This window comes from Phyllostomus hastatus, unplaced genomic scaffold (assembly GCF_019186645.2).
Source record: "Phyllostomus hastatus isolate PE091 unplaced genomic scaffold, TTU_PhHast_1.1 phas_contig_402, whole genome shotgun sequence".
In the NCBI taxonomy this organism is placed as follows: domain Eukaryota; kingdom Metazoa; phylum Chordata; class Mammalia; order Chiroptera; family Phyllostomidae; genus Phyllostomus; species Phyllostomus hastatus.
Genome location: NW_025333873.1, coordinates 4962633 through 4983618, shown reverse-complemented (window position 1 = coordinate 4983618; position 20986 = coordinate 4962633). Strand labels below are relative to the sequence as shown.

At 61.3% G+C, this 20986-nt stretch overlaps 1 protein-coding gene across 7 annotated transcripts in view; it reads right to left on the bottom strand.

Moving 5' to 3' along the window:
- Positions 1–287: 287 nt before the first annotated feature.
- The window catches only part of ADCY3 (adenylate cyclase 3), a 56356-nt gene continuing 35657 nt past the window's right edge, over positions 288–20986 (bottom strand). For 4 of the 7 annotated variants that reach the window (XM_045844388.1, XM_045844389.1, XM_045844393.1 and 1 more), the window contains 18 exons: positions 19154–19284; positions 18539–18650; positions 18221–18348; positions 16991–17149; positions 16002–16179; positions 13252–13380; positions 11546–11688; positions 11238–11399; positions 9443–9530; positions 8502–8618; positions 6703–6962; positions 6340–6408; positions 5019–5100; positions 4082–4240; positions 3492–3638; positions 2813–2932; positions 1816–1939; positions 288–1128 (listed from right to left, as the gene is read on the bottom strand). In XM_045844388.1, coding sequence (XP_045700344.1) covers positions 401–1128; positions 1816–1939; positions 2813–2932; positions 3492–3638; positions 4082–4240; positions 5019–5100; positions 6340–6408; positions 6703–6962; positions 8502–8618; positions 9443–9530; positions 11238–11399; positions 11546–11688; positions 13252–13380; positions 16002–16179; positions 16991–17149; positions 18221–18348; positions 18539–18650; positions 19154–19284 — 3036 coding nt within the window. In that variant the 3' untranslated portion in view covers positions 288–400. The remainder of the gene's footprint in view (positions 1129–1815; positions 1940–2812; positions 2933–3491; positions 3639–4081; positions 4241–5018; positions 5101–6339; positions 6409–6702; positions 6963–8501; positions 8619–9442; positions 9531–11237; positions 11400–11545; positions 11689–13251; positions 13381–16001; positions 16180–16990; positions 17150–18220; positions 18349–18538; positions 18651–19153; positions 19285–20986) is intronic. The other 3 variants (XM_045844391.1, XM_045844392.1, XM_045844390.1) reach the window with 3 other exon arrangements.

Here is a 20986-nt window from a genome sequence, read left to right as displayed (position 1 = left end):
CCAGGGCACAGGGGTAGCCGACGTCTGCCAGCCCAGCGGCGGAGGCGCGTTGGCCCACTCTGGTGCACGGTCGCTCACAGTGGCGGGGGCCTCTGGGGGAGCAGGGCTGGTCGGAGCCCACGTGTCCATGAGCAAAAGGCCGGAGGGTGTTTTAAACCTAACGTCTATGTGAGTGTGCACGTCAGCAGTTTGGGAATGTTGGGACTCGGTTGGTCGTCCTTCCTCAAGGCCCTTGGTTCCAAAGCAGACATTCTCCCTTCCCATCTGGACCACTGGGGGCGAGATGCTGTTCAGGAGTTGTCCACTACCTGGTGGGGGAGAGTCACCGAGGAGCCGTTGGGGAGCGCGGCCGGCTTATCACGCCCCTTCAGGAAGAAGGTGAGCAGCTCCCCCTTTCCTTTCACGAAGATGGGCCCTCGCCGCACAAAGCGGAAGCCGTACTCCCGAAGGATGGCTTGCGTTTCCTCCACCACCTGCAGAGGGAGAAGACGGTGCGACAGCTTGGGGTCAGAGCAGGCCCAGACCGAGGCACCCAGACAGCCCCCACACACGGTAGCGCCCTTCCCGCAGCATCCCCCACAGCATCCCCTCCAGGCCTCCCAGGGCCGAGCGCCTCACTGCCCGCGCCAGGGAGCAGCGGAACCCAGGTGCTTTTCTGGGGCCCTCCCCTCCCCCCAGGACAGTCTGAGGCAAGAGCAGTGGACGGTGTGCGGCAGCACTGTTGGGCACTCCTGCTCCCCGCCCTTTGCCCTCCTGTGGGGCTTTGCTGCCAGGCCCCGCGGCAGGGTGTTAGCACAGAGACTCGCCACCTAAGCTTTGCAAACGGGATCGAGGTTTTTTCTCCCCTCTGTGCCCAGCCAAGGCGGCGCCTTCCCCACTCTTGCCCTTTGCCTCGCAGCACTGCCACGCTCCTCAAGGAGGAGACGGCGCATGGCAGAACACGCACTGTGTCCGTTTTGTTCCCACCCCCTGCATCTGAGCACAGCCCTGTCGTGGCACAGACCTGAATGTTGCCCATGACCCCTGTGGACTCCATCCTGCTGGCTACGTTGACCGTATTGCCCCAGATGTCGTAGTGTGGTTTCCGGGCTCCGATGACTCCGGCCAGGACCCCTCCTTTGTTCATGCCTGGGGCAGAGGCGTGAAGGTCAGTGAGGCCGCACGCCAGCCTCCGCTGGGAAGCTGCCAGCCCCTCACAGACGGTGCCACCCGACCCCCACCTAAAGCTCCTGGTTATGTAACATGTTCCGCATTAAAACCTGTCTAAGCTACTGGAGGGCAGAATTCACGTCTCCTATTTACCCTGCCTTCACCATGCGCTTGGCAAGTTGTCAGCTGCACCCAGCATACTGATTAGCTTAGCACAGAAGTTGCCAGCTCCTAACACAGAGCTGGTACTTTGTCTCCTTGACCTCATCAGAAATTAGGAAACCGCTGCGCCCCCCACCCCGTGCCCTTCGCCAAATTCCCAGTAGTGGGTAGCAGGTGACTGGTTTTTAAGAGGCTGGGCAGAGGTGAGCAGAGCCCTCGGCGGGTGTAGGAGAGTCCCTAGGTAGACAGCAAACTGACTTCCCAGCCAGACTCCAGAGGAAGCTATCACGGTAAACACGGGGACAGGCGTAGCCAGACTGTAACTCCGTCAGCCAGCTTTCCAGTCTGCTCATCTAGAACAGCCTGGACTGAAGGTCCCTGAGGTGCCTTCCAGCTCTAGGAGCATACGACCCTCGCCAGCCCGAACTCGACAGGTCCCTCTAGGCCTGGCCTTCCTGCTGACTGGCTGCGTCCCCTGTGTCGGAGTGGGGCCCAGGGCCTCACCTATGCGCAGCATGAAGTTGTTGAAGGACTGGTTGTTGATGTTGGTGAGCGTGTCCTTCATGGCCAGCGCGAAGTCGGCCAGGTCGGCCAGGTGCTGCCAGCGCTCCTTGTCGGACTTCTCCTCCTGCACCAGAGAGCAGCCGCAAGGGCATCAGGGGCTGGTCAGGGCCCACTGCAGCAGCAGCCTCACCTTTCCCGCACGTTCTGCAGGGCGGTCCCTTCCCGAGGTGGTCCAGGCCTAGTCTTTACTTTTTCCACAAAGGAGCCTGTGCCCTCCTTAGCCCCCACTCGTCACCGTGACAGAGACTGGGCGGCGGCGGTGGTGGGGAGACAGATCCTGCCCAGCCCCCCTGCCTGCTGTGTGTCTGCCTGCTCAGGAGCCGTGTCTCAGCACCTTGTCTGAACCTGGTCTTGAGACTCGGGACAGTCGTCCTTGTTCTGATTCCTCAACTAGATCATGAGCCCTGAGCATTAGGCATGTTTCTTTGACCTCATCCGTAAAGTGGAGGTGGCAGTTGTAAGATGAAATAGGGTGGTGGTGGTGTAAGAAGAGCCCTTGAGACCAGGGCCCTCACGTGTCACTTCCTCTCCCTCTGGGGGGTACACAGAGCTGGCTCCCCGGGTCTGGCTTCACGGAACAGAACCGCGTCCCCAGTCTGGGCGTGCTCACCGCGGCATGACTCGGCAGATGGTCCTGCCGCCGCGTCCTCAGGAAAGCACTGAAGGGAGCGTGGCCGCAGCCCCACAGCACCGCGTGCCGGCCCCGGGCCAAGGGGCAGCGGTGGGCTGCGGTGTGTACACTGTCTTAGGAACCCGACTTCAGGTCTGCATTGCTCGCTCCCAGTGGCGTGTGTCTGCACTAGTGCAAAGTACCTCTGTGCAGCAGTGCCTAACGGTAGCTACTCTCCTAAGTTCTGGCTCCCCACGTGCTTGGCCTGTCTCTCGCCTCAGGAGGCAGAGCCCCATCTGCTCTCCGGCCGCTGAGCAGGTGGAGTACCTTGTCGGAGCTGGTGAAGCCGTTGGTGTTGACGTCTGGGGTGACTCCTGAAGCTGCCATGTAGGTACTGCCAATGGTTTTGATCTTGGTGATGACCCGGAATTTGGGATTGTCTAGAAGCTAAAGCCAGTATTAAGGAAAACTGTCAGCAACTGAGATGGATGAGCCAACTAAATGACAGATTTATCTGTTTACAATGATCCCACAAAACATCCAAGAGATGCTTTCACAGAAAAGCTTTATTCTGCCCTTTATCTGCCACATGACCTTAAGCAGTCTTGCTGAGCCTCAGTGTCTGCAACCATAATATCGGGATAAAACTGCCTGTCTCCTAGAGTGGTGGTTGCACATGTGGGTAAAAGCATTTCCTTTAATGTACAAGTGACTCAGCGTTTAATGAATCTGAGTTTGGAGGTAGGGGAGTCAGAGGGACCCGGGACCTTGCCTTGGCCGCCCTTCGTCCTGTGAACTTGTAGGTGACTTCCCAGTTCCTGTCTCACACCCTCAGAGCCCGCCTTTCTAGACGGCTGCAGAGGCCCGTACATGGTAGAGGGGGCTTGTGTGGGAAACCATGGCCAGCCAGAGCAGCTCCAGCTTCTGACTGCTGCAGCCCGTTCTGAGGCATCATTGGGAACCAGCCAGCTTTGTGGCAGGAGGGGGGCGGCAGATGGACACTCACAGAGTCGAAATCCGAGATGATCTCATTGAGGAAGCGCAGACACTCAATGCCGCCATTATTGATGCTCTCCTCTGTGTAGAAGTCGGCAAAGTTGGGCAGGGAGGCGAACATGACTCCGATCTCGTCGTAAGACTGGCTATACAGCTCCTGGAAAGAGGCAGGGCCACGGTGCTCGAAGAAGCTCTGATTAAATAGTGTGCTATGGAAATGAATTTATCTTCCACACCCACAACAGGTCATCCCTCCCGGGTTGTCCCAACTTTGCATCGTTAGAAAGAAGCTTTCGTCACAACTTTGACTAATTCAAAAATAGCTTCTCTGTTCCCTGTAACAGCCCCGAGTGCGAGGGTGGAGGGGAGTCGGGAAGGGGGCTGCGAGCAGCATTCTGCAGAGAAGACCACAGCTGACGGGGAGGTAGGCTCCAGCCTGGGCTCCGTCTGCTGAAACGGGGCCTCACGGGAGTGTGGCTCACAATCCGACGTTTGTAGCAGGGCCCACCGCCACGCCACAAGGAGGTCTGGGTTCAGGGGTGCTCCCTGGCAGAAAGCCAGGTGAAGACACACAGCCTCATGGCTCCAGGCTGCCCTCACCTCATCTCGCTTCTTGGACCCCAGGAAGTGGCGTGCCACATGTTCGGGCAACATGTTGGTGACCAAGGCCTCGTTCCAGCGCCGCATCTCGTAGACACGCTCCTTCTGGTCGTGGACCTCAATCTTCCACAAGAACAGGGTCCGCGCCAGCTTTTCCACCTGTAGAGACAGCAAGGTGTGCGCTCTAAGCTGGCCATTGGACAGGAAGATGAAGCATGGGAACTTGAGTGGAGAGGTTCTGCGTGGTGAAATGAGGACCCAGCAATTCTGATCCATCTAACCAAAGGGCCACCGCACCGCTGCGGCGAGGATCCCAGCCTCCATGGTGACAGCAGAGATCAAAGGGGCCTTCTGGACGTGTGGAACCTCCTGGGACCTCACTGCAACTACAGGTCTGACCTTGGGTGGTGGGATCTCCTAGCCAGGGAAGACGGTCCCTTTCCCAGCAGGGCCCATCTGGTCAAGTGGCTTGGGGAGGTGTACTTCCCCTGGCGAACCACTGGGTGGCACTTGAGCTAACGTGGAAGAGTAAATACCGAGGGGAGCGTGGACACTTCCTGCCTTGTCTGACTCTCCACCCCACCCCCACCCATTAACCAAAAAACTTCAGCTCCTCGTTCTTCTCTTCTGGCTCTGCGGTCAGCGTGTTGGTGACTCCCAGAGCCAGAGTGAGTGAAGATCCATGAGCTCCTGGCCTGGCGAACACACTTGATCCAGGCCGGAGGAGGTCAGAAGGAAGAGATCAAGAACTGTTTTGCCTGTATCACTGAGGAAAAAAAAACAGAAAACGGGGAAGGTGGTGGCTTGACAGGGTCACATGCCACACTGGGTAAAGACACCAGCATTCCTCAGGAGCTCGGGTTCTCGGATCCTGGGCCCACTACGCAGGTGGCCCTGACGGGCTGCAAGCGAAACGAGAGGAGAGTGTGGCACTCACGTGGCGGGAGAAGTAGTAGAAGCTCAGCATCATGACGAAGATCATGGCCGTCATGGAGTACTTGGAAGGCACCAGGGACAGCCTGCGGGACAGAGAGGGATGCCACTGGGGGCACCCATGCTCCCCCCTAAGGGGTTTCGTTCCCACCAGGCTGTGCTCTGTCTGGTCACCTTGGGCCCCAGAAACTCCTCCCAGCTGCTTAAGTGCCTTCACCCCACGTCTGGATTCCCGCTGAGCAGTGGAGCTTTCTTAGGCCACACCTTCAGCCACACTTTGCACGGAGCTGGAGCTCATTATTCTCATTATTACGTAGTGTTCTACTGTGTGAGTACACCACAATTTATATACCCATTCACTACGTATATAATTTGGATCATTTTCATTTGTTGTGTGTGTGTGTGTGTGTGTGTGTGTGTGTGTGTGTGTGTGTGGCTATTATGCATCCTGGCATATACACGCCAGCACATATCTATGTACGCGGGTCCCTCTGAGGTGTACGTGTAGCAGTGGAGTTGCTGGGCTCTGGGTTTAACTCCCAAGTGGTCTCTAAAGTGGCCATACCCGTCTGTTCTCTGGGGACGAGTGTAAGGGTTACCGTGGCACTCGGTGTGATTGGATTCAATTCTGGCCACGCTGGTAGGTGTGGCGTGGTCTTCTGTTGTGGTCTTCATTTGGATTTGCTGATTACTTAAACGTTCTTGATTTATGAGTGGCAATTTAGGTTTCTTTTGTGACAGACCCGTTCGATAGTCTGCTACCCATCTTCTGTTAAGTAATCTTTCATTAAAACTTACTTGATTCCAGTCCAGTTGCCAAATCATGAAATTCTAACGTTTCAGAGCTGGAAAGGCCCTAGGAGAGCTTCCAGCCCACTCTCCTCTGTGAGAGCTAAAACTGGGACTCGGGAAGCTGGGCCGCCTGCAGCCCCCAGAGAGTCGCTGCAGCAGACCCGGCAGCGGGGTCTTCCAGATCGCAGGCAGGGCGCCTCTCTCTGCGGTGTCCCGCTGTCTGGCCAGCCCGCAGGCCCGCTAAGCGCAGCACCGCCCATCTGGCATCTCTCTTCCCTCTTTCCAGGCCCCCCCCCACACCCCACTAACTGCTGCTGCTCTCCGAACTTCACTCTCTAACCCAGGGGGCTGCTAAAATCACTCTACCTCTGCCTAGCCATCCTACAGAAATGCACCCTAGCTTCCCTGCCTCCCCATCCCCCATCACGTGCTGCTTCCGAAGGCTGAGGTCACGGCGCTGGGGCCTGTGGCGCTGCCCGTGTCTGGAGGAGAGGGGCTGACAGTGCAGACCCGGAGGAGAGTGGTCGCCCTACCTGTCAGTGCCATTGAGCCCAGGGGAGGAGAGGATCTGCATCTTCTCCAGAGCGGCCACAGGAAAGCTGCTGGACAGACGATAGCACACTCAGGCCCCAGCTGGATACAAGAGCCCGGTGCCCAGCCAAACCCGGAGGCAACCCAGATCTCCCACTCTTCAAGATGGGAAGATCTGTCCCAGGTTCACAGCCATTCGGTGGCACGTCTGTGGGGAGCCGTGAACCCCGATAGCCCTCTAAACCCTTGAATGAGCCCTAGAGACAGAGCCACCTCAGAGCGGCCCGTGCCTTTAGAGATGGGGCCTTGGCGGGGTGGGGGAAAGGGAGGGGGAAATCCAGATTCCCAGACGAGCTCCGTCTTACTCGTGCTCCCGGAAACGCCTGCGGTCGTAGTCATCAAAGATGGGGCGCCAGGCGTAGATGTTGATGACAGCCACCGCGCCCGTGACGAGCAGCATGAGAGTGAGCTTGACCATGTGGCTGACCTGCACCAGCATGATGGTGGCGATGAGGGACAGCACGGCGACGTAGGTGTAATACTTGGGGTTCCCCGTGCAGCCGTCGTCCATCTCCATCGCTGCAGTGCCATTGCTGGGTCCCACGTAGGCCTGCAGGCAGCTCAGCTGTGGGACACGGGGATGGAGGACACGGGGACAGAGGACACTGGTCAGAGGCGGCTGGCATGGCAGCGTGTGCTCAGCAGCCCCTTCCCTCAGCTCCTCCGAAACACCGAGGACAGGAAGATTTACCAAGGAATAATAATACAAATGTCAGTCACTCCTCCTAAGAGCTGTGCCTTTTGATGCTGACAAAAACTGACTATTCTCAGCACTGCCACCACGGCAGAGAAAACTCGGAGGCTGGCCTCGCCCAGAGCAGCCCAGTCGGCAAGTGGACAAGCCAGAGCGAGTTGTCCAGTCCTCAGGCTTCAGATCCAGCGCGCCCTTGCCCACGTCACACTGTTGAAGAGGGACCACTGGGGCAGCTGGTCACCGTGCCTCTGCTCCACTGACGGCAGCCAGTCTCCGCCGTGTCTGGAGGGGCCATGCATGGGTCCCTCTGCCGAGCAGGGGCGGTCAGCAGAAAGTGCGTCCATGACAGTGAAGCCTACTCTTTGTAACCCTCACCCCCTGGCACCTGGCTGGCTCGGGGGGAGCTCCCAGCATGGGGTGCTGGCATGTGCAAGTCTCCCCGACTCCCAGGTCTTGCACCCTCCGCAAGTGGCAGGATCTCCAGGTGTCCTGCACGGTGCACAGATCTGGGGACCTGTAGTACGTGCTACCAGAATGGGCCAGAGCTGTGACGACTGACAGGTGAGCGTGAGTGACAGCCCCCAGCACCCAGTGCTCCGTGCCGACTGGTGGCTCCGGGTCAACAGATCTGGGCTTCCAACTGCCTTCCCTTCCCCCCGAGAAGGCATCTGGCGACCCGCAGTTCCCCAAAAGAAGGACAGCAGAGAAGAGGACTGCGTCCGCCTCCGGCCACCTGGACTCTGCGCAGCTGCCGTCCCCAGTGCCCCAGCCAGGGCTGGCCACACTCCGGTGGCTGGAGGCTGCCCAGGGCCGCTCCTGCAGTGGGAGGGGGTCACCTCCCTTGGTGCTGATGGGTACCGGACCTAGCCGCCTTGGAAGGAATGTTTAAGGCACACAATGCTTACGCATGCTGTATCCCCGGGCAAGTAGTGATACACGGACGAGGAAAACACGGGACTGGGATTTAGACCGTCAGTTCTTGACGGTCACTCACTGGCTGTATGACTAAAAACAATTAACCTCTCTGAGCATTAGTTCTCATAAGAAATTACACTTAGTACCTGTTGGGATTGTTATAAAGGTTAAGTGATGACTGTAAACTGGTTGAAAAGTAAAACAGGACAAAACAAGATTGAGTGGGAGCACGTAGAGCCCCCAGCGCAGGATCTGGCATGAGGCGTCGGGTTCCTGAACTCCGGGAAAGAGAAGCTGGGGAAACAGGTCGGTCTCGGGGGCTTCCTGGGGAGAAGACCCCCTCCGGCCAGCGTGATTGGGTTAGGAACCTAAGGCCACCCCAGCCTGTGCCTTGTGGGGGAGCGGTGGTTTGAGAGGCTGCCCCTGCTGGCCAGTGTGGAGGCTTCTCTCCACCAAGCTGCGAGTGTCCTTTCAACAAGGACAGCAGGAACTCACCATGTCCACAGTGCTGGCCATAACCAGGATGAAGATGGCCAGCATGGCCCAGGTGTTCCTGGCCCAGCGCGTCCGGTCGATCCAAGTCGAGAAGGCCACGAGCTTCTTAGGGAAGGCCTGAAAGGAACGGGGTTTCAAGGGCGTGAGCCTTTCCTCCTGGGAACCCCTGCTGCTCCGTGCTTCCCAGGAACCTGGAAAGGGTGCTTTTCGTGTACGTCAGTCGGAGCTGACAGTGCGGCAGAGTGGAGAAGGGAGCGCAGCAGTCCTGGTGCTCTGTCACTCCTACGTGACCTACTTACAAAATGTCACAGCTTCCAGATAGCAGAACCCTTTCCACAGAGGGTCCGGGGCCGGCCCAGGAGGTGGGCAACCGAAGCCTGCTCCTTATCTCCAAATGACAAGGCCAAACGGAGGGATTCTCAGGGCCGGCCAGCTCCGCCTGGCTGTCCCTGCTCTTCCCCGGTCAGTACACCTAAACCTTCCGCCACCCGGCAAGCCGCCTGCCAGCTTAACACTCCTTTTGCCTTGTCATTCTGAACAAAAGCTCTGCATGGCACCCCAGTGCTTACAGAAATCAGTCCTCATCCTTTTGTCTGGGTTTTTGTCTGGGTTGCGAGGTCCTTCGCAGTCAGGGCCAACCCTCCAGCTGGGCCTCCACTGCCCGTCTAAACAGGCTCCCGTCTCTCTAGACGGACAGCCCCGCGCGTGCGCCCAGGTCAGCCCCCAGAGCCTGGCCCAGAGTGGGTGCTCAGCGGATGTGCATGAGCGAGTGAATGAATGAATGAATGAATGGGTGGATCACCCTGACCCACCCTAAGAGACGCTCCGTAATCCATTTGTAAGGAGCTGACAGGCCACAGAACTCCGTCAGTACCTACTTTTACAGGGAGCCACGCTCTCTCCCGGAGGGCTTCTAAGCCAAAAAGAAGAGTGCTGCTCACCTGGGGAAAGATGGCGGCCAGGGAGCAGATCGTCAAGACCAGAAGCAGAACCTCCCCCACGACAAAGGTCACGTAGTTTGTCATTAGCCTGTGACAGGGAGAAGGCAATGAATGGGGAGAGGAATGGAAGGAGGAGGGAGATTGGGGGAGGGGCGAGGCGAGTGAGGTCAGGAGACCGGAAGGCAGGCCCTGGACAGAAGGCGCAAGCCTGCACCCGAAGACCTCGGCAACACCGGGGGCCTGCCGCTGCCTGCAGGGCCTGGGCGTGGCTCAGAGCCGGGTGCACTCGCAGAAGCCCGGGGCAGAGCCCGGTGAGCACCGGGGGAGGGGTTCGTAGGGAGGTGCATGCAGCCGGTTGCTCTGATGGAAGGCGGGGAGGGGTAAACAGCGGCTCCCCACACTGCCAGGCCCCGCTCAGAACTGTCCTCAGAACCGCACTGAGCTTCACAGTTGACAGGATCCTTCCACATCCATCTCGGCCTTGAATGCCGAGAAACTCGCCGTCTCCGAGTCCCTCGTTCTCACACCCATTCCCACGTGGTTTCACCCCACCCGGGGTTCTTGCCAAGGGCCCTGGAAACCTCCGTGGTGCTAATCCAGTGCCTGACTCGTGGGCACCTCTTACCCCTCCTCAGGCCGTCCCTGAAGGCCCGCCCTGCCAGTGAGGCCGGCTCTGACACCCTAGGTAAGGGTGCAAGCCACCCAGAATGCATCCACCACAGCGCCCCATCTCCCCTCTCACTTGACTGTGCCCGTGGCGCTCCTCCCTGTCTGCGTGTACATTTTGATCACTTGTCATGTTCCTCCGCCCCTGCTGGAATGGAAGTTCCACCCGGGCAGGGTTTTGTGTGCTGCACTCACTGCTGCATCCCCAGACCCGAGCCCCAGACACACAGTAGACAGTAAACGTGTGTGAGGTGAGTGAGTTTGCTCCGCATAGCACCCCCAGGGGCGGCTGGGGTGGGCACTGTCACCCCGAGTGCCGTCATCAACTTCGGCTTTGCCCACGAGTAAACCAATGCTCTAGGAACCCCCAGTGACGTGCCTGCGGTCACGGGAAGCACGGGAAGCACGACTGTAAAGTGTGCCCCAAAGCGAGGGCCGTGGGAGTCCGAGGCTCTCTTGCATTTCCCAGACCTGCCGGAACTGGCTTCGTACCCCTCCTTTCCGGTGGGGAATCCCTGAGCAGGCGCGAGCTGCTGATTGGCTGGGGCAGGGAAGGGAGGCGGAGCTGCCCTTCCCTGGGGCGTGAGCAGTTGAGGCAGGGACTCCGGAACACCGGCCCTGCCCCAGGGACGTGCTGCTGTATTAGAGCTACCAGCCTGTGCCCTGAGCCTAAAATCTGTCTTCAGTAAGATGAGCCAAGACTCCGCCTTGGTGACTGAAGTTGAGAAGTGTCCTCAGCCTCCGTCTCTGTATCCCAGAACCACTCAGGCCCAGCTAGCCAAGGTCTCCAACCCCCTATGTCCTCTGACCCTCGGCCTTCTCAGCCCTGGTCTGATGCCCATGTTTATGCTGGCGGGGTTCCCCAGAACCCCAGGAGCAGAGAGAAGGGTGGGGGCCCAGGACACAGTCCTCTGCATTCCCTGGGCCCAAGGGCAGCCGGGGCTATTGCACTGGGGCGGGGGCGGGGGCGGGGCAAGGAACAGAGAAGGTCGGCGTCCCTACGTCAGGCTCGGTCTGAGGTGCCCACGTCCCTTACACCTCTGGCCTGGGAAGTTCATCGCCTTCCCACCCCCACCCCCGCCCCCGCCCAAGCCTCCCGGCCCTGCAGTGCCCCCCCCCTCGCCCTCACCAGGGGTCGATGAGAATCTCCACCAGGGCCGTGCAGAGCAGCACCACGCAGGAGCAGCTGAAGGCAGCCCCGCTCTGCTTTTCCTTCTCCACCGAGTAGCGGGTCTCCATCTCGGGGTCCATGAACCGCATGGAGAGGAGGAAGGTGTTTCTCTTCTTCACTCTGCAGTGGGAACAAGCCCCGAGAAACACAAATGCCACACCTGCCTGGGCCCACCAGGGAGGGGCCGCAGTCGGGCCGACCAATGCCCCGAGCCAGGGCCGCCTGATCAGGCACGTGCTGAGGAGCACGGCGCCGGGGCCACTTACACCTGGGCGGACTCCCGCTCCAGCAGGGCCTCGTTCAGCAGCTGGTTGAGCTCGTGCTCGTCCTCCGAGGCGTCCACCACGCGATCGGCCAGGTCCTGAAGGCGCAGCCTCCGGCGGGGGTTGGGGAAGGAGGGGTTGTCGGCCTACAAGGCAGTGCACGTGCGGCAGAGCTAAGGGCGCGGGTGGGGTGGAGGCGGGGGAAGGCTGTGGGGCTGGGGGGTCACACTCCCGAGGGCTGACCCTTGGCTCTAGAAACCAGTTTCCAGGGAAAGTCTCCCCGGTGCGCCCAGGCAGCTCCCTCCCGCCTGGGTCTGGATCCAGAGCCACAGTCCTTTCTGGTTTCCCTGGGACACCTGGTCCCGGGCGCTGCGGCCCTAACAGAAACCCCTCAGCGGTCACCCACTGATGGCAGCATTGCAGGGGAGGGGCCGCCTGGCTCCCACGCAGGAGACCTGGGCTTCGTGAGGACTGCACATCCTGCTACGAGGGTGGGGGTGTCACAGCCACACACCAGCATCCTCAGGGGTGTGCGTGACCCTCAACCCTAGCACCCGTGGTTCATTCGGGGGAGGAAGTGATGGGAGAGAAGGGAATGTCTTTGTCCCTAGTGGGGTGGTGGGGCTGGGGTGCCCACCGCCACCTTTATTCCCGGGCACAAAGGAAAAGCATTAACTCCAGGACCAGGACTCCAGACTGTGACGACGCAGCCCTCACTCCAAACTGGCACTGAGACCGGGCACGTACAGCCGCCCATGCAGGCTCCCACCCCGTGCACCTGGGAGCCAGGACGGGGACTCCCATCTGGAGCTCATGACCCCCAGTTGCCAGTTTGACCCCGTGTAACCCACGCTTCCCCAGCCCCAATTTCCTTCTCTGCAAAGTGAAGCGTCTGGTCTGTCCCAGCACCAAGGACCTCTGTCCCTGAGACACATCCCGTGACACTGGCTGATTGTGCGGACAAAAACCACAGGGCGCTAAAATTCTGCGTCCGAGTCAGGGAGTTGCATTGAATCTGTAGCTCCGCTTTCCGTCGAGAAAGTCACAGCAGGGAGCAGGGACTGACTGCCGTGGGGCTCAGTTTCCTCGCAGCCCTGTCTCCCTCCTGTCCCCCCCCGCAACCGATGTCGAGGGTCCGGGGGCTCAGTTCCACACCCCCGAGGCGACACGGCAGCCTCAGTGAGGCAGACGCCGTCTCTGAGCAGTTGCCCCCGTCAGGGACTCCTTCGGGAAGCTTCGCAACGGCCAGATCCTGGGTGCGCTCCCAGGCGGACCCTGGCCTCGGGGACACGGCGTGTTAACCCTTTTGAAGTCCCACATGTGGGCCTGCGCCCTGTGCAGGTGGACCTAGCCAGCGGGGAGCTCCGCCCTGAGGTCTCACTTCCAAAACCGCCGTGGGTCCTGTAGGAGTGCCCATGGTTGTCCTCCCTGCCCTCCTACCTACTGGACTCTGGGACAGCAGGGCTGGCAAGGCCTCGGCGGGGAGCACCTCTTTTGACATCATCCCCGGCCCCACCCCCAACTCCAGGAGACGTGGGGTGGGGTCTGGGGGGAGGCTACCTGCCAGGGTTGCACTGCTGAACAGGAGCGGAGCCCGGGCTGGGGGCCGGCTCTCCCGCTCTGAGCACCGGACCCTTCCTGCGGCAGCGTCTGCCTCCCCGCCCCCCCCGCCCCCCCCCCCACATGCTGGCCCTCGGCCCCGCACGTACCTGGGCGTCCTGCTCCTCCGGCTCCTCCGCTGTGGAGCCCCTGGGGTGAGCACTCCCATTGGGCTCCTTGGTCTCGATGAGGGCAGGGGAGCTGGGCTTTGAGGAAGGTGGCGCTCCATTTGGCAGGGCCTGCAGTGGGAAGGAGTGGCCACGTGGGTCCCCGGACACTGCCCGCCCCCATCCTGCGGCTCGTCCACTCTCGGGCTGGAATCTCCTCACTAGAGTTTAGAAGTCTCGTAGGCTTGGAAACTGCACTACTCAGTTCCTCCTTTAGAGCATTAATTTTTAAGGGCTATAATTTTCTAGTATTAATTTCTACTATTAAAATTGAGTATTCCCATTCCTACTTTTTTAATTTAAAAAAATATTTTAAAGGTTTTATTTATTTATTTTCAGGGAGAGGGGAAGGGAGGGAGATATCAATGTGTGAGAGAAACATCAGCCTGTCGTCTCTCTCTCTCATGCCCCCAGATGGGGACCTGGCCCACAACCCAGACTCCTGCCCTGACAGGAAGCGGACTGGCGACCTTTCGGCTTGCAGGGTGGGGCTCACTCCACTGAGCCACACCAAGTCGGGCCCATTCCTATTTCTGAAACAGTATTCTCCTTGACAGAATAAGTTAAATGCCACCGCACAAGGCAGTCTTTCATTCATTCACCCATCCACCCACTCAATAAGCATGAGGACCTACTATGTGACAGGAACCGACCTAACCCCTGGGGACACAGACCAGGTGCCCTGACCTCGAGAGCGCACATTCTAGCGAAGAAAGGCCGTCAGCAGCAAGAGCACACACAGTCAAGTTCAAGTCCTGCTCCCCTGTGACCTCAGTGCGTGAGGGGAGAGCGGAGCTCTGGAGAACGAGTGTCAGAAAGGGGGCGCGGCGGTGTTGGGGGTGCGGCTACACAGCCGGTCGGGGAGACCGGAAGGAACACATGGAGCGGCCGACTCGGGGTGGGGGTTCCAGGAAGAGGGAGCAGCTGGGGCGAGGAGTCCGGCCTGCGGGGCAGAGGGAGTGAGGGGGGCGGGGTGGCGAGGGCCCTGTGGGGGTGGGCTGTCCCTCTGAGTGAGACGGGGACCAGGGGAGGGTTCTGGGCAGCGGAGTGACGTGGCTGCACCTAACGCTTGAGCGGGATCACCTGGAATGCCGGGCTGAGAGAGAAGAGGGGGCAGGGGGCAAGGACAGGAGCAGGGCGACCGGCTGGGATGCGACCACGGGAATCCCACCCAAGCCAACAGTGGCTCTGCCGGAGGTGGGAGCTGTGGGCGGTGGGAAGCGGGGGGTTAGAGCTCTGCTTTGCAGGAAGGGCCAACAGAACTTGCTCTTGGATGGTAGAGAAAGGGGTGAAGGTGTCTTGAAGGCTTTTCGTCTGAGCAGTTGGAAGGATGGAGTAGCCACTGAAGGAGGTGAGGAAGACGGTGGGGGGTGGGAGGGCCGGCTTTAGTGCGGAGAGGAAGTGGAGGAGCTCGGCTTTGCCTGTGAGCTGAGCCGCGTGTCCGCACGCGGCGGGGATTTACGGGGGGCGGGGGGGGGGGCCGAGGGCTGAGCCGCGTGTCCACACGCAGCGGGGATTTATGGGGGGCAGTGAGCTGAGGGCAGGGAGGCCAGCTGCAGCCGAGACCCAAACTCAGAAGTTGTCTGGGGGGCATCTCAGACGCCCAGACTGTCAAGACTGACAGGTCAGTGCGGACAGGAGACGCCTGCTCGCTCTCTCCTCCTCGTCGGTCACTTCCCTCAACCCCACCCCACGGAGAGAATCCTGCACAGGGAGGGAGTGGTGTGTGCCTGGAACTTCCAGAGCTGCCACTCTCCCTGTCGCTCACACGGCGTCACTCCTGACCCTGTGATGGCAGAGCGGGCCACACGATCTGTGAGCCTCGCCTCTCCCCAGTCCGCCGTGACCTGAGACTCCCCTACCTACACGACGGAGAAGCCAGCCACCCATGTGAGCTCACGAGAATCTCGGCGGGCTGTCTCCGTCCCCACGCACAGCACTGGGGTGAGGACGGCCGGAATCGGCCACCTGAACCAACGTTCCCGAGAGGGACGGGCCACAGCGCGGGCAGATCTGACAAACGTCACAGTGTGACAGCGGCTCGCTTCTCCCGCAGCAAAGAGCTCCCAGCAATCAGAGAGGGCGCGCTCGCGGGGCCCACGGGTGTGTGCCCATCTCAGGAGAAATCCACCCGGCTCACAGCCATGGCGGAGGCGTCCGCCCTTCCTCAGGACCAGAGACGGGATTAAAACCGTCAGACACCACGGCTTGTGCTTGCGCGTGAATGGAGACAGACACGGAGTGCAGAGGCCGGTGGGCGCAGGAGGGCGCAGGAGGGCAGCCGAGGTGAGGGAGGAGCAGGCAACGGCCCCTCTGCTCCAGGACCCGTCCCAGCCCCTGGCCTCCCAGCCCCTGCCCTCTGCTCAGTGCTGCCTCCCAGGTGCCCATGTCACTCTGGTGGCTTCAGCTGCTTCCTCCACGCGGGGGGCCCTCACCACAACCCGGCCCTCCCCTGAGTGCCATTGACACACCTCCAGGGGCAGGACACAGGGCCACCACCCGACTTCCCAGTTGCCAGGAAGGACGGGCACCTTCCGCCCCAGATGCCAGCTTACCCTGGGCAAGGAGGCCCCCTTCCTCCGGTCACCTGCTCCGTGGGACTCAGAGCCTCAGCTCACGGGCGCCCTGCTGACTCCTCCGCATCCTCCTGCAGCCCCTCCTCCCCGCCCCCCAGTGGGGGTGCTGGGACTCACCGAGCCGTTGAGGCCGTTTTGGGCGGCGGTTTTCTTCACTTCGGGCTTGGACGCGATGATGAGGTAGGTCTCGATGCCCTTCTCCTCCAGGTAGTCGCAGCGGCTGCCCCCATCGCCGGGCTCCACGTCGAACTCCCCCTTCAGGCAGTCCATGGTGCTCTGGGAGATGTGCACGCGCCTGCAGGGCAGCCGGAGGCCTCAGCAGGGGTGGGGGCAGGGCAGGTCTGGGGGCACAGGGGGGTGGTGGGGGACCCCAGGAGCAGACACAAGGCAGGCCTGTGTGGGCAGCGGGCACCCACTGCCCACTCATCTCTGAGCCCCAGTGCAGGACAGAACACAAGCCTGTCCTCGCAGGCCGCCGGCAGCATCGGACGAGAGAGGGAAATGCAGAAGTCCACCTGAACCCCGAAGTCGTAAGGTCCGACCGTTACCCACCCGGCAGCATCCTCGGCTGCAGCACCTGCATGCAGGCGCAACGAGCCCATTTCTGGGGAGTCACCCCTCAGGGGGAGACCCGCAGCTGCCTTCGAGGGGAGATCCCTGACCCAGCAGGGGACGGCGCCACCGCGTCCCCAGCCCGTCCTCCCCGAGGGGAGGGCCGGCCCTGGCCTGGCCAGCGCTGCACCAGAGCTCAGGTGCGGACCGCAGGTGCGCTGGGAGCGCAGACCACCGCCTCCGGGCCTGCTGGGGACCGTCACCAGTAACGCCGCCCTTTGGGGAGGTCGGGCGTACAAGTGTGATGACATCAGAGCCCGGGCCGCCCCACAAGTGAGAAAAGGGGACGGAGGACAGAGGACAGGCAGCTGCAGAGGTCCAGGCGGGAGAAGCCACGGCCAACCTCAGACCAAGGAGGCAGGCCCCCCGAGGAGGGCGCCGCTCCTTGGGGGAGGGGGCCCTTCTCTAAGGCCCTGAGTCCCTTGTCTGGGCCACAGTTCTGAGGGGCGAGTGGGGCGCCCCCTCCCTCACCGGCCCATGGGAGGAGCACTCACCCGGGGACGCCACCAGCCTCCATCTTGTTGGCCACGGTGACGTCGGTAGACCACACGTCATACTGCCAGCGCTTCTGACCCAGGACGCCGCCCAGCACGGTGCCCGTGTGCACCCCCACACGCATGTCCACCCCAGTCTTCGTCTTCTCCCGCACATACCTGCCAGGCACACAGGAAGGAGGAGAGGTCGGGGCATGCCCCCCACAAGGTGCCAGCCCCCTGGCCCTGCAGGGTGTCCCCGGCTCTCTGCCCGCCCTCGCTCTGAGCACGCGGAGTGACCGCCCCAGCCCTCCTCCCCGAGGGGCCTCCAGGCGCTCCTCCTGTCGCCTGTTTATTACTCCTGCAGGTGACGCCACCAGCGTTCCACCGAGCACCCAGGCTGTGCCCGGCCCTGTGCTGGGTGCTGCGTGTGCCGAGGGCACTGCCCGTGGCCGGGCGCTCCAGGAAGAGACAAATGCATCGGCACTTTGCCTGACAGTGATGCAGTGAGTGGAGGTGAGTCTAATCCTGAAGGACCAACCCTGGCGGGGGGCAGCCTTTCGCTTCCAGGCCAGTGCTGGGGGGAGCGCCCACCGGAGGCCTCGAGAGGACAGCCGGGACCACCACGGGCGAGGGTCTCCAAGCCGTGAGGGCCGTGGAGAGGGCGAGGGGCGGCACAGCTCAGTATCCCCACGTCCCCCGAGGATGGAGGTAGGAGCTGTGGCTGGGACCTCGGAGGCCTCAGGGTTCCATGCTCAGCCCGTTGCTGTCACCCCACGCATCTGGGGACCTCAGCAGTCCCGTCCCTGCTGTGCACTGGCTTTCTACTCGGGGAGACGGGCATGGCGACCCCTGCGCCACCCGCCTCGGAGGCTGTGGTGCGAGAGCACCGAGAGAAGAGGTGGACACGCCCGGGGAGCCACAGCCCGCAAAGGTGAGGTGGTGTGCGAACCTCACTTGTTACAGCCGCAACTTCGGGGAGAGAAACAGTGTGGACTGTGGCAGGAGAACCACCTCTCGGGGGCTGTGGAGTTTATCACTCCCCTCAGCTGTCAGGAAGCCAAGTCACCCCCCAGCTTCCCAGAGCTGGGGACCGGTGACCTGCCGACCTAATCTACGCCCCAGGTAGTGTGGCCACATCCCGCGTGATGCGCCCGAACAGATGCCCGAGAGGGGGCCTGGGGGGGCCGGGCCACCACGACACATCGGCACAGACGGCCTGCTTCTCCCTCCCAGAGGCACCGCACTCACGAGATGGCTTCCACCATGGCGAGCCCCATGAGGATGGAGCAGACGGCGTGGTCCTCCCGGTAGTCGGGCAGGCCGCAGATGCAGTAGTAACAGTCGCCCAGGATCTTAATGCGCAGCTGGTGGTATTTCTGAAAGCGCGGGGCAAGCGTTGTGACCACAGGCCCCGCCCCCAGTGGGGAGGGGTGACGTGGAGAGCAGGGGAGGGCGGGGCTGTGACCACAGGCCCCGCCCTCAGTGGGGAGGGGCGACGCGGAGAGCAGGGGAGGGGCGGGTGGGAGGAGTCCCCGAGGGCGGGGCCCGGGCCACGCGGGCACTCACAGCCGCCAGCTTGTCGAAGCGGGCGAAGAGCTCATTGAGCAGCTTCACGAGCTCCTGGGCGCTGCAGGTGGAGGACAGCTGGGTGAAGCCCACGATGTCCGCGAAGAGGATGCTGCGGAGGAGGGAGGCCACCGCGGTGAGGGTCAGGCCACCGCCAGCTCCCACTCCCAACCCGCCGCAGCCAGGAGCACGGGGGCAGCAGGCCCTTGCTCAAGCCCCAGAGCAGCCTCTGGCAGCTCGGTGGGTGCATCGGGGGCTCCCGCATTCAGCTTATCCTCTCGGACTTCCTTCCTCGGGCCCCCTCCCCACAATGCCTCACTCTGGCCCTGGATGAAGGCATCTCCCTGGCGGGGGCGTGGCTCTGGCCCCAGTGCTGCCCCAATGGCTGGGCGGCCTCGCAGGTGTCACTCCCCAGCCCTGGGTGACGTCGGTGCAGCGGCGGGCCGGGCTGGACCGCACGGCCTAAGCCACGCCGCAGCCCCGATGCCGTCGGTGGCTCACACTGTGGGGGGGCCTTGCTTCCGGTCCTGGGGGGACCCTCAGACCTTCGGGGCTCGGCCGGCCCCACAGAGCCCCACCCGTCCCGCCCTCGGAGCCCGGGGCCGGCCGGCGCACCTGACGTTCTCGTGGCGGTACATGTACATGGTGTTGAACTGCTGCTGGTCCTTCTGGCTCTCGTCCTTCTTCATGTCCTTCAGCATCTCGTCGGCCACGTGCTTGGGCAGGATGGACAGCATAAGGTTCTCCTGTGGCGGGCGGGGGTGGGGACAGGGTTAGTGGGGGCCTCGGGATATGACCTGTGATCCCCCAGGGGTAGGTTCGGATGCTTCTGGGGAGAAACACCGTCCCGGCAACAGATGTCAGCCAGGAAGGAACCTGCCGCCCCGCCCCGCCCCCGACAGAGGCTGCAGAGCACAGACCCCGCGTTGGGAAGCAGCCGAAAGCCCAGCACAGGCGTCTCCTTGCACTGAGCCGGCTCAGGTCTTGCCTGAGCACCTTCCAGAGTGCCGGCAGGAGCCAGGAAGGAACCCAAGCCTGGCTCTGTGTGACCCAGGTTCCTCCGGCCCCAGAAGTGCGGCAGGCCCTCCGTGGGCCCCGCCCTCCTCTGCGCCTGCACCGTGTACCCGGAGGCGCACCCTACTCGGGCGGGAGCACCCAGATGTGGAGGCTCCACTTTCCTCTGGGTGGGCGGCCACAGGTCCCCCAGGATCGATCTGGGGTTGAACCCCCATCTCCCCACCAGGCAGAGGACTGGGGCCTCAGCCCCTCCCCATTCCCCCAGGAGGGTCTGCAGAACAGAGCCCCCCCTGCCTGCTCACCACCGCGCCACAGGTTTCCCATCTTCCCCTGTGTTTTCCTGGGGAAGATCGGTCCCCTTTCCCGCAGGGGATCACACGGTGATGCCAAGGCCTGTCCCCCCCTGCCCAGCCTGAAGCACTCACAGTGGTCATTCCTGGGAGGGCCACGTCCAGGTGGCTTTTCCCGTAAAACAAGAGACACACTTTTCATTTTCACCAATAACTTTATTGATTTGGATATCTTGTGTATGTCGGCATCTCCTGCGTGGTGTAACACTGATTGTTCTCAATTAAATGTTTCTATTTGCTCGCTGTCAACCTCAGCTGGTCTACCCAACCAGAGAGAAATCTCCAGCACCAAACTTCGCAAACCACCTGTGACACATTTGATCAGTCACTGCACCTTCTCCATACACTGCACAAATCTTTGTTTTTGCATTTCAGTTGCGTTTTTACCTTTCTTGAAATAATAAAGCATAACATGCCAAAAATGTTGTGTATTTTCTTTCATCTTCAATATTAAAATTGTTGCACAAAAATGCACCAATTTTGTAAGTTCTTTTTTTAATGCACGCTGATATGGCAGCTGTCACAATACAATCTAACAAAATTGTTTCAAATGATGTTAAAGACAACCAAGTGCTACTAGAGCCATGTTACAGAAAAAAAAAAAACAGACGAACTCTTTGGCCAACCCAACACTATCATTCTCCCATTTCCACAGCAATGTCCACTACTGGAAACCTCTTGAGAGACATCATTACAGCTCAGGAATGACTGCACCCTGTCCTGGTTCACCTGAGCTCAGGAAGTAGCAACCGGGTCTCCCAGGGCCCTGTGGGCAGGCAGAGGGTGGGCGGGGGACTCGGGGACCCCCTCCCTGTGCGGGAAGGGGAGCCTGACACCGGACCGGAGGACTTCTCCCAGAATCCAACCGGACCAGGTGCTGTGGGGACGGCTCTCAGGTAGGGGAGGAGCTGGGCCTCCAGGAGGGTCTTCAGAGCCGGACACCCCGTGCTGCCAGCACTCCCGGCGGCCTTGGGTGGAGCTGCGGGGGTCCCCAGGGGAGAAGGGCAGCAGGAGACAGCAGTGAGCACCCCGACTGGGGCAGGAACCCCGGGGTCCCAATCAGGTCAAGTGAGGCACTCCA